At 33.3% G+C, this 18,224-nt stretch overlaps 1 protein-coding gene across 1 annotated transcript in view; it reads left to right on the top strand.

Moving 5' to 3' along the window:
- The first annotated feature begins 13,358 nt into the window (after positions 1-13,358).
- The window catches only part of DENND4A (DENN domain containing 4A), a 77,963-nt gene continuing 73,097 nt past the window's right edge, over positions 13,359-18,224 (top strand). Inside the window, 1 exon segment of the mRNA XM_032480917.1 lies at positions 13,359-13,669. Coding sequence (XP_032336808.1) covers positions 13,359-13,669 — 311 coding nt within the window.

Here is an 18,224-nt window from a genome sequence, read left to right on the forward strand (position 1 = left end):
CAAGACATGAAATGATTATGGTGCTACTTCTGTAATTCAGAACAAAATCCATTCTAAACCATAAAATAAAGAAAAGCAAAATCAGTAAAGTTCTTATTTCTTAAAATGGTGATACCTCATTTTTAAATTAGTGAAGTTTGAATTTAATTCAATTTTTTTTTGGTGCCCTTCTTGTAATATTCCAAGCACATGTATATTGGCCTGTATGATAATCTAATGCTGAATGGAGCCAGGATTTGAACTTAGCCAAACTAATTCCAGGTCACTTTACTGCTCTTTTTATAGTCTTTGTATAGTTGTATTCAGCAATTAATTGAAACAAAAACAACAACTAATACTTTTAAGAGCTTAGTCAGAGGAATGTTTTTGCTTGTGAAAAAAAGTTTTTATTTCTAAGCCATTTTCCCCATTAAACATAAGGTCTTGTTACAACCACTCTGGAACACTATTTGGCATCATTTCCAAAGTTGAACATACATATACCCTATATCCCAGCATTTTTATTCATAGGTATTTTTTAAAATGCAGACATTTGTGCATCAAAAAACATGTACAATAATTGATACTTGATTTTATATTTATTTATAATAACTAACACAGGAAGCCAAATATCTTAACAAAAGGTTGAATAAATAATACTCTGATATTCTCAAAATGAAAAACTATTGCTACACAATGAGCATTGTTGCCAAAACACAGTCTCTGTACCCCGTTTACTGAATTGAGACTTGAGGACAGAATTTTGGATGAAGTAGAAAAGGCAAAGGAGGTCATAGTGAGCTAACACCTCTAAGACTGTGAGCCAGCTTGGGGGAGAAGGCAGGGGGTTTTATAGTCAAAGTTCAGGATGTGGAGCTAGTTTCCATAGAGATTGCATACAGGGTAACAAGTTGTTGCAAAGTTGTTCTTGTTTTTGCAGATGCAGAGGTCCCCTACCCTCTGCTGGGTATGAAGTTCACCTCCGACTTTGGAACTTTTCTAATATTCTGGTGCCTTAGAACAAAGGATGCTTAGGGAGGGGGTCTGTGGCAAAAGAGAAAAACTTGCGCAGTTTAAAATCGGGTTGATAAATGCTTCTAGCGTTTTAGGCAGGCTGAGGCCTGCACCTTGAACAACAGGGTACAAGGAAACCATAAGGGGCTAAAAATACTGCAGACATGTGCAGTTGGGTTGAGTTATGAACAACAAGATGCACAAAACACCCAACTGCTGTTTCTGAGGTGTTGAGGTCAAGAGTAGGACACTAGGGGCAAGAGCAGGACATTGAGCATGATCCCTGCGTGCAGCACAGGGTTGGGCAGACCACCCAAGCCTCCCTCCTCTCCATCCTGACCCTGATTAGCAAGAGCATGAGAAAAAACCCTTTAAACCATTATACAGATAAACAGTAAACACCATTACAGATATCAGATGGTCGCCGATGATGACAATAGGGTCCTGCTCGGTTATAGTATGACTGAATCTCAAAAACGTATTGTAGAGTGAAAACACTTGGACCAAAAGATTACAGACTGTACGAATCCTTCCACGTTCCATTTATATAAAGTTAAGAAGGAAACAAAACTAATTCAGTGTTAGAAGTCAAGATAGTGGTTCTTTTTGGAAAGATTGAAGGGGGATTGGGGGCTTCCAGTTACTGGTTCTGTTCTATTTCTTGACCTGGGGGGTATTTATAATGGTGGTATTGTGTTCACTTTCCTGGAGTTGTACTTTTCTCTATATATGTATGTTATGCTTTAATTAAAAAGTTTAACTGAGGGGTAGGTATAGTTTAGTGGAAGAGTGCATGCTTAGCATCCACAAGGTCCCGGGTTGAATCCCCAGTTCCTCCATTAGAAAAAAAAAAAAAAAAGAGCCAAAAATAATTCCTTTGTGGCAGGGAAAGGTAAAAAGCAAAAACAAACCAAACCCCTCCCGCCTCAAAACAGACTTGTATGAGGATGCACTTGAGGAGCATGACTCATTGAACCCCTTCCTCCAAAGTTGTATGTAAAGACCCAGCTGAATATCTGGGTATTTTAAGGTAGAGAAGATCCATATCACTAATCAGATTCTCAAAGAGCTTCATGACCCCGAAAAAGTTAAGAACCCACATCTCCAAAGCCTGCATATTCAGAAAAATCATTGTTCAACATGTTATGGAAAGCTTGTTTTGTAATGAGAATAAATCTTTGTTTCTATGATCAGATTCTCTGTGTTTTAGATCCCATCCCCTCATCCTTTCTCAAGGCTTTTACAGTTATCTTTTTCTCCTTCATCCGCATTTCTGTCTCTGCTGGATGATTGCCCTTGGCATACTCCCCTTAATTTCATTCATTTGAGTCTATGTCTTCTATGTCTTCTACAAATTACCACTCCATTCCTTCCTTCTCTCCACGTGGAAACTCCTACAAAGGGATGTGTATACTTCTTCACCTCCATTCTGTCTTCAGCTCATTCCAGTTGGGCTTTCCTTCTCACTAACACTTTACTGAAATGGGTCTCCTCAAGGTCACAGTGATTTGAGTTTTGCTGAAATCAGTGGTTAAGTAGCCTTTGGTGGAAGTGGGGTGAGAGCACCTCCAGCATAGAAGATTGATTTAATCAATGATTTAGTCACATTTGTTATTTTATGGTACACTTTCATCATTGATATGTGTGCACCCTGCTTTAATATTATTTTATCTTCCTTTATCCTCCATCTTCACTCCCATTCCCTTTTCCTCTTAGGTATCTACTTTAATATGTTTACTTAGCATATGCTGAGTATATTTTTCAAAACTATAGTGCAGTTTTGGATATGTATTTTTAATTTATACAAATGATATTTTGCTGTAGATTCCTTTCAGTTTTCTACTATTTTAAATCAACACTACATTTAAAAAAATTATCCATGTTCTTATGTTTACATCTATTATTATTGCTTCTGACTGCACGTGGTATTCAGATCGTAGTATCCACCACATTTTAAGAAGATTCTTTTGCTTATGGACACCTCAGTTTCTTTCTTTATTCATTCAACAAATTGACCACATACTATCCCAGGTACTGGTGCTGATTATATAGCAGTGACCAAAACAGAATAATTCCTACCCCTGTTGAAATTAACATATTGTGGAAAGAGAGACAGATAATAAATAAAATGAATAAGTATAATTTCAGGTGCTTATTAACAAATAAAGATGTTACTTGTTACAGTTTGTGGGAAAAAGTTGAAAGAGATTTTTTAAAAAGTTTAAAGTAGTATATTTGAATAGGTAGTGAAATGAAATCATTGAGGAATTGAAATGTTCAACATGAGTCAAGTGACAGACTATAAATACTTTTCAGGAAGGGTGATATTTTTAATCAATGGTTCTCATTTTTACTATATGTTAATAGAGGTGAATTTTAGATTGCTTGTCTTCTGTAAATGTATTTTTAATTACCCCAATGAGTACTATTTCGAGTAGCTGTGAAATAGAGAAGAAAAACCAGGTATCGTGTGTTTGAGAGAAACTTTGGATAGATTCCACTGGTGGCAACAATTCATTTTAGATACCTAACCTAACGAATGTTTGTGATAATTTAGAAAGGAACTTCATGATATGGGAGTGTTATTCATATGGGAAATTAAGTAAAAGAGTAAAAATTAAGTTAAAAAAAAAAAGGTAGTGCAAGAGACAGTTAAAAACCAGACTTCCCTCTCATTCTAGACTGGTAAGCACCATATATTTGCATTTCATGTACAATGTTGAATATGAACAGATTTTCAGTACTAGACTGGTAGTTGATTTTATTATTGTTAGTTTATAGGGAATCTTATTTCTCCATAGGAATCGTAAATCTCATAGTTTCCTTTTTTGTGTATATATGTATTTTTTTTTTATTGAAGTGTAGTCAGTTTACAATGTTGTGTCAATGTGGTGTACAGCACAGTGCTTCAGTCATACATGAACATTCATATATTCATTTTCATATTCTTTTTCACCATAGGTTACTATAAGATATTGAATATCTTGTGCTCTATAGTATGAACTTGTTGTTTCATAGTTTATTTATTTAAAAAGAATGTCAGTAGCTTTAAAACTTTTCCAGATAACCATTTTCCCCATCCCTCTTTAACCATTTCTCACCTTTCTTTTTCCCATTTCTGCGCCATTTTTTACTCATCTTTTTATTCCTTTTCTTGCCATATCTCTTTGTTCAATTTCTTTTCTTTTCTGTGTTACTTTTCTCTCTGATTTTTGGTCACTCATTTTTTTTTTCTTACCTACCAATTTCCCCCACTCTCTTCAGCCAGTTTAACTTCTACTTACCTATTAACTTTCTTGGTCCATCAAAGCACATGTTCACTAATTAACACACAGGGTTCCTCAGGGAATTACTTTCTTCTCTTTCTTTCTTGAATTGAGGTATGGTATAGCAGAATTCCAAATTAAAAGCCATGAGAGTTGAGTCATAAATTGATGTATTTGGTCTTAGACAAGCTGTTTAACTTTTGTGCCTCAGTTTCTTCACTTATAAAGCTAAATCTCCAGGAACCCTCCTAGCTCTAAAATCCTAAGATTCTGTGGTGTCTTTCTTTTTTTTTTTTTTTTTTCCCTACTGTGCTGACCTCATTCATTTAAGAAATATTTATACACCTACCATGTGTTTATAACTCCTATAATTTATGTGAAGGAATCAAAAGAAATAAAAGACAGAGTTCCTGCCTTTCAATTGTTCATAGTCTAGTCTAGAGAGACAAGAGGTATCTGCATATTAACCCTCAGTTATTTCTAGGACTAGAAATAGTTCCTTTTCTTTCCAAACCAGATCCATATTCTCAAGGGAATACCAGCTACTTTAGTTCAAACCTAATTTCTTGGGGAGGGGCAGAGTTGCCCCTGAACACACTGAAAGACTCCTTTTTATTTTCTTATACATCTAGGAATCCCCATTGTAGTTGTTCTGTAGCATTATTTTATGTTGTTCACTTGATTCCAGTCTGGAATTTATTCATAATAAGAAAATTTATCTCAGAGCTAAGGAGATTAATCTTCATTGTGATTTAGTAAATGATCACTCTCTGTGCCTATCTTCTGTATGCATGCATATGTCTGTGCATTTATATGTTTGTATAATCATGTTCAAATAAAATGTTCCAGATGGTTGAGTAAATGTGACCAGCAAGTCTTTCCACATCATATATGCTTTTTCCCTCTGGTTTGTTGCCATACCTATTTTGTGAGGGGGGTATTGCTTTTAGAGACATCGTCTTTTCCTTTCATTGGCTCTATATGCTGTAACTCCATGAGGATTAGGCACAGTGGCAAGGAAGGGGCAGGAGGGAAGTGGGCGTACTTAGAAAAGGTCAATGCTAAGGATCCTTGCGATGGAACTACTCTGTATCTTGACTTTGGTGATAAATAAATGAAACTGCACATGTAATAAAATTGTATAGAACCAAATACACATACATACAGACATGCACATACATAAATGAATGCAAATGGGGAAATCAGAATAAAGGGGATTGCATCAATGTACAATCCCGCCTGCGATTGTGCTATAGTTTTGCAAGATGTTACCATTGGGAGAAACTGGGTAAAAAAATATACTAGATCTCTATTATTTTTTTTAACTGAATGTGAATCTACAATTATTTGAAAATAAAAAATTCAATTAAAAATAATAGCAATTTAAAGGAATCAGTGCTGAAAGATAATCTAACATGTGTAGCTGCAGGAAACACATTGGAATATCACTTTGAGTAGCATGACTTTCCATTTCCATCAAAAGATGCTTTACCAAATAGATTTTACACATTTTTTATTGTAAATTTTCTTCTGCATATATGGTAAGTGAAGCACTAGCTATAATGTGTTGTCTCCTGTAGCAGAAGAACTCTGTAAATAATTAAGTGGTGCCAGTTTTATATCAGTCTCATCTTCTCTGTAATAGGAAATCAGTTAATTCTAAAAATGGGTCAGTTTATTTCATACAATTCATGAAATCAAAATAAAGGTTTTTGAAGTTCATTCTGTCAAAGATGAAACATTCAATATTGTGAATACTGCTATAAATTAATTTTAAAATTTCAGCATTGAAGAAAATGCTTTGTTTTTTGAGTAACAAACAAATGTTAAGTTTAGTGGAGCACGGGGTCATTATCAAAACAATGTTCTTACCGTATAAGGAAACTTAATGTAGCAGAAAGTTTATTTGGAATTGGTTATATAGTACATTCATAATTCATAATTGCATCAAAACAATCTGATATTATACCAATAAAATATGAGCTGTAGTTTTCAAAATTTACAAGTATTTTTATATACATAGATTATTTCAACTAGAGCATTTTTGTGATAATTTGATGTTGAATTTAGAAAATGTTCCAGCAGGTCAGTATTTACATTATTTCTTTGATTGATACCTGTCAGCAATAAGATTTTAGAAATATTCGAAATATATATGTATATATTTGTGTCACTCCATATTTACTGACTGAAAATATTCAGTGAATCTGAAGTGGAGTGGTATACTAATTTTTAAAACACATATCTGGACCATTTTTAGCAGTCTAAAATGTAACATGGTTGTACTGTTGTTTTTTTTTCTCATTCATCCTTTTCACCCTTCATTCCATTCTAAGACACTTTAATCAAATCTTGACTCAGATAATTTTGGGCCTTTCCCCATTTCTCTCCCACTTTCCACAGACACAAATCGAGGACCATCCAAATTAGGTAAATCTGGTGTCTCCTGCTGCTGCTACTTCCCTGTCATTAGTAGATAGTCCACAGTTGGTTAAAGCTCTGGTTTCTTCCTCTTGTGCTTGTGCTTATATTTTTCTTCTAGGAATGAGATACTATATATAATGCCTCAGAAATAGGCATGTTTTTCGTCCTCTTGGCTCCTATATACATTTACTTTTTTGTGTCCTACTTATTCTTTTATTTCTCTCTATCTTTCTCTCCCTTATCTGCTTTTTTTATTTTTAAGAGTGTTTATTCTTGACTGAAATGTGTATTCTAGAAGAGCTGGCATATAAAAATTACTTACTGACTCTTAACCGTGTGAGAACAATATATGCAATCATTTTGTTTGAAAATTATCATTGTTAACAGAACTTTTAAGTTGTCACAGGCATCTTAGGGGGAAATATTTGATTGGAATTAATTTAAGCTCAATTCTTATTCTTTTCAATACAGTGTTTCTCAAACTCTGAGGCGTGCATAATTCACAAATTGAGACCTGGCATCATTTTCAGAGAGAGGCTTTCAGTAATGTGTAAGTAATTTTTTTTTTATGTCTGTTTGATTTTACTTGTTTTTATTAGCTATTTTCTATATAAACACAGTGAAATGTTAATTTACCAGATCTCTTAACAAGAATTTGGCATATATTCACCAAACAATGATTATGAGTAACAAGTGACACAAAATAACTTATTGAAAAGATGTTTGGGGTCAGTATTAATTCAACACCATTTATTAGAGAGACAACATCTCCAAATGTAAAGATATGGTTAAAGGGATTTGAGTTCTTAACCAGGCTCAACCACTAACTAGCTGGGTATCCTTAAGTAAGCCACCTTCTATGCTTAAGTTCCTTTAGCTATAAAATAAGGCATTAGACTATCACTAATGAAAAGATCTCTTCCTCTTTAAATGTCTGTTACTCCTATCTTAACTTTTTAAAAATATATAAATCAGGGGTTGATAATCTTTCAAAAGGGAGCTGTTAGATTGCACAATTGCGTTTTGATTTTTTGTTGTTAGTTTCTGCTTGGGAATAGGTATTGAGAGAAGAGATGGTTCCAAAGTGGACTAGAAGATAAATAAGCCCCCTTTGCTCAAGAAATTTGCCCAACATAATCCATCAATTTGGGCTACTAACAGTTACTTTTAAAAAGTCAAGTTTGGCTTGGATAGGTTAAACCTTTTTAAAAGCAAGTAAACCTACTATTAGATATGATATACACATAAGATTTCTCCCCTTTCACAATCTCCATAGAGTGTTGATGCTGAAGGAGTGCCAGTTTTTAAGGAGATGAGGGAAAGGAACAAAAAAGTAGGAATCACATCTGTACTTGGGGCTTTGGGGAGAAACTGGTAGAAAAACTTTGGGCTGAGTGAAGGCAAGTCCTTGGGATCTGGAAGGGCGGTAGGAGGAAAGATTGCTAGAAGCGGAATAAAAGTATAGAAAGAGATGTGAAAAAATTAAACAAGAAACTCTTTGAAGACAGAGACTGGCTTTCATCAGTATCGTCACCAGCTCTTAGAATAGTGTCAGACCTTAAAAAGTGTTTATGAAAAATTCATTGAATGAGTGAATAATTACTTAGTATATTTCTAGTTTTGCCCAAGGCCCTGGTGGTTAGATTCAAATTAGCTAGTTTATCTATGTTTATCCTACATTTAACAACTATAGTATTTAAGGTAATTAAGGTTCAGAAAATTGATTCTGAATTATAGAAAAAAGACATTACATTTAGTATAATATACTTGAGGAAGGTTATAAAGTTAACTATTCATTCACTTAAAAAATTTTAAACCTACCATACTTTGGGTACTAGCTGGGGAAGGAGAAATGAAGTACTGATTATAGTGTATTTGATGGGATATTATGTAGTCATTTTGTATATTTATGAAGATTTTAACAGTTTAGAATAATGCTTATTAAACAAAAATATAAATATTTATATTATAACTGCATGAGGATTAGAAGGCTGTTTTCTGTTCTCAAAGTAGGAAACATTGCTAGATATAAACCAGATTTATTATTGTGAGTAGAATTGTTGAATGTTTTTTTCTCTCTGTACAGTTCTTAAAGTTTAAATGAAAATCCACATAAAGTTAAATTGTTTGGGAAAATATAATGAACGTATATTGACTAGAAAAAAGTAACAGTGTATCATCGAAGAGGAAAAGAACAAAACTGTGTTAGAAGAACAGTAGATAAATAACCTTGGTTAGAAGAAGAATGAGAGGTGAAGTTTAGAAAAGATGGGAATGAGAGTCTCTAGTTTTGATAGTGTGAGAAAAGATGAGCTGTTAGGTTTTTAACTGTGGAATTGCATTAAAAGAAAGAAAGAAAATTTATTCTAGCTTATTTCTTTAAGTGAACTGAGGTGAGGGGGAGTTGAACTGGTCCATTGTGTTCCAACCATTTTCATGTATAATCCTGAGTTTATGACTATTATGCCCTATCTGAAAGCCTTTGCTCCTTTTACCATTTCAGTAATGGTTTATAATTTTGCAAAACTGTTATGTTCAGATTTTTTTGTTTTTCATATATCTTTAAAATGTTACTTCTGATTTCCACTCTTGCCTTTTTGTGTCTTTAGAGTTAGCCTAGATAGCAAATGCTTTACTGCTTGACCTAATGGAGTGGTAGAAGAAGTAAAAAAGATTCTGAATTGACTGGGCAGAGATTGAAAGGGAGAAAAACAGGTCAGTCTCCATTAGTTGCTGAATGGGTAAGAGCTTCCTCATAATGATTTCTCAATTTAGTTCTCATGAACCTTTTAGGAATTGAGAGCACATCTTTCTTGTTTTCTAGTCTCAAAGAAAATAGATGTAATTTGAAGCGAAATACTAGTCAAGCAGGTATCTGAAATTTTAAGAAGATGCCTGTAAATACCTTGTGAGCTAACTCTTAAATTGTCTATATCATGTTGAATAAAGAATTAAAAAGCCAATAACTGGTTAATGGTGTAGTATTGTTACTTGAGCTTGAGTAAAGTTGTTTTAGGGTTTTATTATTACCATGATTAGAGAACTGTTGGATCAAATGCTTGTTTTGTGTGGCCCCCAGTTTCCAAAATGATTTTAAAGAAATTTACCTCCTAATTGTTTAGGGGATTTTGCTCTGATGTACTTACACTAAAGGTCCTAGTTTTGTATGTTGACTATGAATGTTTTCCTCAAATGCTCTTTCCAAGTAATTTTTGGTGGCTCTTGCCAACACAAAGCATTTTGTCTTAATATGTGTTTAGTGTGTTCCATGAGGGTTGTAAATTTCACCTTGCAATGGAAGTCTCTTGGTTTATTGAAATTGTTAGGAAGTTGTGTTCGTTATTCATGTCTATATTGAAGACTTTTCAGTATTTTCTTTGTCTTGTAATTTGTAACAGTCTCTTCCCTCAGCTTCCAAACCTCAAACTTACTTTAAAAACAGTCGATTTAAAATAAAAGGTAGAGGTACATTTTCAGTATTATAGACTCTTCCTGAGTGAATTAAAGAGCATTTAGATCTAGAAGTCACCTGGAATGTTGCCACCTCTTCTCTTCGCTTTATATACTTTGTCAGCAGTGCCTTAAAATGCTTTGTCTACCTTCCTTACCACTTTCCACCCCTAAATGAATGACTGGAAAACAACAATAAGAACATCAAGGCAAGAGAACTGGAGTAATAATACAGTTTGCTTTTCTGTCAATAAATGTAAGAGAATTTTATCACTATTTTAAAATTGATTTTTTTTCTTTTACGTGTTGATGAAGAACAATAACTCGTTCCCTTTTAGTGGTTATTTAATGTATTTAATTGTGAATCAGAGCAAATTATTAAAATTTGTGAACCAGGAAGATCTAACAAAAACAAAATTCATGTAGTTTTTTCCTAGATACCTGCTTAATAGTATAATAGCTGTTTATTTCCAATGGCTAAGGTAGTAGCTTTCAAAAGAACCTATTAAATATATGTATGTTTTCATCATAGTACTGTTTGCATTCTGTCTCCCTTCTTTCTGCATAGCAAGACATTAAACTTCATTGTATGTCATAGTGACTATATGCTTATTTTAAATAATATGAAGTTAGAATCTAGAAAAAAGAATATTTAAATCTTTTCATTATAATGAAAGGAAAGTGCTCTACCAAGGTAATTTTTATGACTTATGTCTATCAAGAGCATATAATTTAAAATTTATACACACATAGAAGCACATAAACACTTAACGGAAGCTGTCTAAGTATGTGTAACTTTGACCCAATAATTCTACTTCAATAAATTTATCCTGAAGAAATAATAAGAGTTGTAACTAGAGGTTTATGTTTAAGGTTATTTATCTTAGCATTTAAAAACTACTAGCAAAATAAGTAGATGTAATTAATGACCAATAATAAGGAAATAGGTCAATAATGTTACAGCCATTAAAATAAAATACTATGCAGCCATTAAAAATAATTTTCAAAGACTATTTAATGAAGAAGCAAAGTTAAATATAAAAATTTTTTTAAGTGCTTTTGTTCTCCTACTTAAAAAAAATGGATAGATGGTCAACTGTTATTTTTATTTTTTATTTTTTTGTAGAGCACCTGTAATATGCAGTCAGCTGAGAGTGGCTATTCAATATATTTAACCAGGTCTTCTCAGGAGAACAGGTTATTACCTTTTCTTTACTGTCAGTCTCAGAGGCATTTCTGAAAACCCTAAGCCCTTTTATTTTGTGCAGAAATCTTTATATGTAGGGAATTGCCACATAGGAGCCATATATATCTAAATAAAACAAGTAGGACCATTTGATCCTTGTTCAGGCTTGTTTTCTAAGCAAATAGTGAGAATATACAGTATATTTGAGCAATGGATACAGATTCAAAGAAATGTGGCATGAATTTGAAAAACTCGTAACATTGGCAATATAGAAAATTAAGTTTTGGGATTATGATGAAAATGGCGACAGTTATAAACAAGTATTCTACCTAAGAGTTTCTTCACCCTCAGGGTATTTTATAGTCTACAAGGAAGGTTGTTCTTTTTAAATAGCATTTGCTAAAGCATGGTCTGAGGGTTTTTTTCTAGTTTTTAAATGGGAAAATAGGGTTAATTGTTCAGTTAGACTTGGAAATCCTGGGCTAAGGGAAGCTAATCTAGTACTTTAATCAAAGAACTTCTGAGGCTTTAATATTTTTTAAAAATTATTTTAAAAAATAATTTATTTTTTGAAGTTTACAATGTGTTAATTTCTGGTGTACAGGATAGTGATTCAATTATATGTGTATATATATTCCTTTTCATATTCTTTTTCATTGTAGGCTGTTACAAGGTGTTGAATATAGTTCCCTGTGCTATACAGTAGGACCTTTTTGTTTAACTGGGGCTTGAATATTTTAATATATATTATAAATATACAAAGAGGCATGTAGTATATATACCTAATTTATTTTTCCATGGAATTCTTTCTTTGCATTTATTGGAACTAAGTCTAACATGAGACACATTTGGGAGATTTCTGTTTTAGGTTAAACTTTTTCCTATCACTGTTATATAAGTGATGACAATACTGGTTGGGGGGGTTGTATTCTCCTAGTTCAAGAAACAAGGTTTAATGATACTAGTCAACTGAAGGAGATTTTACCATTAAAGTGTTTGCAAATACATTATGAATTCTACTCTGTATTTTTTTCTTTGAATTTGTTATAAGCATGCATTACTGTTATAATCTCTGCCCTACTTTCATTATTTGAAGTTCTTCTGTATGTTGTATCTGCTGAAACTCATTCAGGGTAGATTTTTCTCTGTTTTTTTGTAGTTTAGGAATAGGAGGTCATCTTCAGCAGGGCGTTACCTGTGGAAAACCTGTGTTGAGGGTTTACCCTCTGGAACTTTTTTGCATTCGCTTCCCCAGAATTACCACTAGCCTGGGAACACAGTTATTGTTAACATCTCAGTTTGGAGCTTTCTGGGACCATGCAGATGGCTTAAGGTCAAACCTAAAATCCACGTGTGAGTAGGCCTATTGTTACACATTCTCAGAAGAGACTATGTACCCATCCCTGCCTCCAAAGGTGGGCCCAGACTGAAGCAGACTTGATATCTCCCTGTACCAGTGGATGGATTTTTGAAATCCACTCTTTAACTCAGGATATAGTCCTTCAAGGCTCTTGGCTTTATACAGATGTCTCAATTCCAGTTTCCTATCTTATGTGGTCCCAAGGCCTTGTATCCTGTCCTCTGTAATACCTTTTACAACACAAGCCCTTTAATTACTAAGATCAGAAAACTTCACCCACCCAGTATCAGCTTATACACTGCATTCTGGCCTCTGTTTCCTTACTGTTTTGGGGCTCTGGGAATTTCACTTACATTTTTACAAGTCAGTCTATGCATTTAAAAGGATGTGTGTTTTTTTGTTGTCTACTTAGGTAATCTAAGTATTGCCAAAAATGGAAATTCATGCATTACTTTTAAAATTTAAGGAAGACTAAATATATTCCTATTTTTTTTAAAAAAGACATACTTTTTACGTATGAAAATGAATTTATAATATTAGTGTGTTTATCAGGGAGGTAGTGCTCTTTTTGTAGTTTTTCGTTCTTTTTTGTGCACAAACCACTTATATTTATTTGGTTTATAATAGGAGAATACTAGTCTTTCACTTTCCTTTTAGGTGTAACCTTCTGTAATGGAAGATGATTGAAGATAAGGGGCCTCGTGTTGCTGACTACTTTGTTGTAGCAGGATTAACTGATGTTTCAAAGCCTCTTGAAGAAGAAATTCACTTCAATGATGCCTGTCATAAAGTAGCTAAACCAAAAGAACCTATCACAGATGTTTCAGTTATTATTAAATCTCTGGGGGAGGAAGTGCCACGGGATTATACCTGTATTGACATTACCCCAACTGGATTGTCAGCTGATCTCAACAATGGGAGTCTTGTGGGGCCACAGATTTTCCTTTGCTATAGAAGAGGAAGAGATAAACCTCCACTTACAGATCTGGGGTAAGTATTTTTTAAAAAGAAATATTGTTATTAATCCAAATAATATGCCTTGTGGATTTTGAAGTTAAGTGTTCAATTCGTTTAATAGATTGACGCCAGCTTTAGAAAAATAGACCCGTTTAAATCCAGAATCGTGTATTCTCTTCCTGTGTTCCTTATATCTTTTCAGTGTCTCTCTGTCCTGCAGGTTCCCAACAGTGTCATCTTGTCTGAGTTTCTTTTTTTTAAATTAAAGGTAGGGGAGAAAATTTGAAAAACATTTACAGAAAAGTACCAAAAATTAATGTATTATCCTGATCAGAAAATTTTAAATTATTTTTAAATTCTGAGAAAAGGATGGCTTTTGAGGATCAGTTACAGGTATCATTATAGTTGAATGCTTAAGCCTGTGTGCATCAAACAAAGATCTTGTTAAGTTAGTGCTTTACTTAGGATACTATATTGAACTTGGGGCTCCTTTTTTATGTAATAGTTTTACTGAGTTATAATTCATTTTATCCCATTCACCCATTTAAATTGTAGAATTCAGTAGTTTTTAGTATATTTATAGAGTTGTGAAACCATCACCACAATAAATTTCAGAACATTTTTATTGTGCCTTGAAAATAGACAACTCCATATTCATTTTGGTTGCTATCTAATTCTTCCTAACCCCTTCAGCTCGAGGCAGTCTCCAGTCTACTTTCTGTCTCTGTGGATTTGCCTATTCTGGACATTTTATACCAGTGGAATCATACTATATATGGTTATCTTGTGGCTGGCTTCTTTCACTTAGCATAGTATTTTCAAGGTTTATCCATATTGTAGTGTGTGTCTGTACTTTATTCCTTTATGTGGCTGAATAATACTGCATCTTCTAGATATACCACAACCTATTTATCCATTCATAGGATGATGGACATGTAAATTGTTTCTGCTTTTTGGTTATTATGAATAATGCTAGTGGAAATATTCATGTACAAGTTTTTGTATGGACGTATGTTTTCATTTCCCTTGTATATATACTTAGGAGTGGAATTGCTGTGCCATATGGTAACTCTGTTTAACTTTTTGAGGAACTGCCAGTCTATCTTCCAAAGTAGCTGTACTACCTTGCATTGCCATCAGCAGTATTTGAATCTTCCAGTTTCTCCCCATCCTAGCCAGCATTTTGTATTGTCATTTTGATTATATCTGTCCCAGTGGATGTGAGATGGTATCTTATTGAGGTCTTGATTTGTGCTCACCTGATGATTAATGATGTTGAGCATCTTTCTGTGTGCTTATTAGCCACATATATCTTTGGAGAAATGTCTTTTTAGAATCCTTTAGCCCATTTTTTAATTGGGTTGACTTTATTGTTGAGCTTTCAAGTTCTTAATATATTCTACACGCAAGTTCCTTATCGGATACGTGATCTACAAATATTTTCTCCCATTCTTTGCCTTGTCTTTTCATTTTCTTTATAGTATCCTTTGAAGCTGAAAAGTTTTTATTTTGATGAAATCTGATTTATGTATTTTTTCTTTTGTTACTTGTATTTCAGTGTTGTATCTAAGAAGGCTTTTACTAATCCAAGGTCATGAAGATTTACACTTAAGTTTTTGTCTAAGAGTTTTATAGTTTCAGCCTTTATATTCATGTCCTTGGTCCATTTTGAATTAATTATTGTATATGGTTGAGAAAAGAGTCCAGCCTTACTCTTTTGCGTGTGGATATCCAACTGTTCTAGCACCATCTGCTGATGAGAATATTCTTTTCCCATTTTCAAAAATTAATTGGCCTCAGATGTTTGGGTTTACTTCTGGACCGCTCAATGCTGGTCCATTTACCTGTATGTCTCTCCCATTTAGTACTATGCAGTTTTGTTTACTGTAGCTTTGTAGTAAGTTTTTACTTACATTACTTATGTGGGAAGTGTGAGTCTTCAACTTTGTTCTTATTTTTCAACATTGTTTTGTTTATTCTTCCTTGAATTTCCAAATGAATTTTAGGATCAGCTTGTCAGTTTCTACAAAGATTTTTTTTTTAAAGAGGAATATATATATAAAAGAGGAATACATAAATGTAAAAAATATAAATGTATACATACATATGTATTTATTTATTTATATATGTACATAAGATTCTCCCTGAAAAACTGAAAGAAAAAGGCCAAAGGAAGTCTAGGAGTAGCTTAATAATGTCTTCATAATAGATGAAGAGCTTATGTGGAATGAAGATTAGCCTTCTTGTTTCCATGGCTCTCTTTGCAAAAGTAGATGGGCTTAACTTAAAATATTTTGGTTAAAAATAAGGAAGATATCAGTGTCTCTACTAATTCAGCAGAAGGGTTATAAAAATTCCATCCTCTAATATATTAAGTCTGAAAGTAGATAAGTCATGTTATTAATGCCTGAGGGGAGATAGGATGAATTGGAAGAGCTCCTAACTTTCTTCTACTTTTAAAATTCTATTATCCAATGTTTAATATCAAAAAGTTATATTAAACTCAGTCTTTATTGTATTAATTCATGAATTAATTGCAGTAATTTCAGAACAGCTACTATATTGCTTCATATAAAGATTACGTATTTAGTAAATGGCTTGGAGAAATAAGCCATCTGTTAGATCTTGTTTTTAAAAAATTAGATTAAGTTACTCCTGTGATAACTGATCACTGTCAGAATTCTAGTTTTCAAATAAAGTGAAGGGAATGTTGCAGGTTCTTTTTACGGTGTTAGAGTAGCCTAGATTAGACATGAGGAATTTTCCAAGCATTGGAAGAATTCCCCAATAGGAAAGGACTTGAAGTGGAATGAATAAATTAACCACTCGTATAGCTGTCCTCATGTGTTTGTCATTGTGGAGGATATGACATCAGTCTTGACTTTAAAAAGCTTACAGTTTAAATGGATAAGAAAAGTTACCCAACGATATAAAAATTGAAAATAGTAATACAAGTAATATATACAACAGCACAATTCCTAATGAAAGAAAATAGGTAGCTTATGTATCAAATGTACTTACATTCCATATCTTTTAAGAATTTGATGTAATAAATGGTTGTTCTGTGTGTGTTGTGTTTTTGTTTTCAGCTGAGCATCTGTGTGCCAGGCAGTAATCCTACTTATGCTCTCTTCTCATTCTGCCAAGATCCTATGAATTCGATTTTATAATTTTTTAAATTGAAGTTTAGTCAGTTTACAATGTTGTATCAATTTCTGGCATATAGCATAATGTTTCAGTTGTACATATACATGCATATATTTGTTTTCATATTCTTTTTTATGATAGGTTACTACAAGATATTGAATATACTTTCCTGAGCTATGCAATATAAACTTGTTGTTTATCTATTTGATATATAGTAGTTAGTATCTGCAAATCTTGAACTCCCAATCTATCCCTTTCCATCCCCTTCCCCACCTGGTAACATAAGTTTATTTTCTATGTCTGTGAGTCTGTTTCTGTTTTGTAAATATGTTCATTGGTGTCTTTTTTCAGATTTCACATATAAGTGATATCGTGTGGTATTTTTCTTTTTCTTTCTGGCTTACTTCACTTAGAATGACAATCTGCATGTCCATTCATATTGCAGTAAATGGCATTATTTTATTCTTTTTTATGGCTGAGTAGTATTCCATTGTGTGTATATGTGTGTATGTATATATATGTATGTATGTATGTATGTATATGTATATATATATATACACCACAACTTCTTTATCCAGTCATCTGTTTATGGACATTTAGGTTGCTTCTTCCATGTCTTGGCTATTGTGAATAGTGCTGTTTGAACATGGGGTGCATATCTTTTTGAATTAGAGTTCTTTCTAGATATATGCCTAGGAGTGGGATTGCTGGATCATATGGTAAGTCTATTTTTAGTTTTTTAAGGAATTTCCATACTGTTTTCCATAAAGGCTTCACCAAACTATATTCCACCAACAGTGTAGGAGGGTTCCCTTTTCTCCACACCCTCTCCAGCATATATCATTTGTGGACTTTTGAATGATGGCCATTCTGACTAGTGTGAGATGGTGCCTCTTTGTAGTTTTGATTTGCGTTTCTCTGATAGTTAGCAATATTGAGCATTTTTTCATGTGCCTATTGGCCATTTGTATGTCTTCATTGGAGAATTGCTTGTTTAGGTCTTCTGCTCAGTTTTGGATTGGGTTGAATTGGGGTTTTCTGTTATTAAGTTGTATGAGCTGTTTATATATTCTGGAAATTAAGCCCTTGTCAGTCACATCATTTGCAAATACTTTTTCCCATTCTGTAGGTTGTCCTTTTGTTTTGTTTATAGTTTCCTTTGCTATGCAAAAGCTTATCAATTTATTTAGGTCCCATTTGTTTATTTTTGCTTTTATTTCTATTGCCTGGGTAGACCGCCCTAGGAGAACATTGTTAAGGTTATGTGAGAGAATGTTTTGCATATGCTTTCTTCTAGGAGGTTTATAGTGTTTTGTCTTATGTTTAAGTCTTTAAGCCATTTTGAATTTATTTTTGTGCACGGTGTGAGGGAGTGTTCTAACTTCATTGATTTACATGCATCTGTCCAGCTTTCCCAACACCACTTGCTGAAGAGACTTGT

This window comes from Camelus ferus, chromosome 6, assembly GCF_009834535.1.
Source record: "Camelus ferus isolate YT-003-E chromosome 6, BCGSAC_Cfer_1.0, whole genome shotgun sequence".
NCBI classification, from domain to species: Eukaryota; Metazoa; Chordata; class Mammalia; order Artiodactyla; family Camelidae; genus Camelus; species Camelus ferus.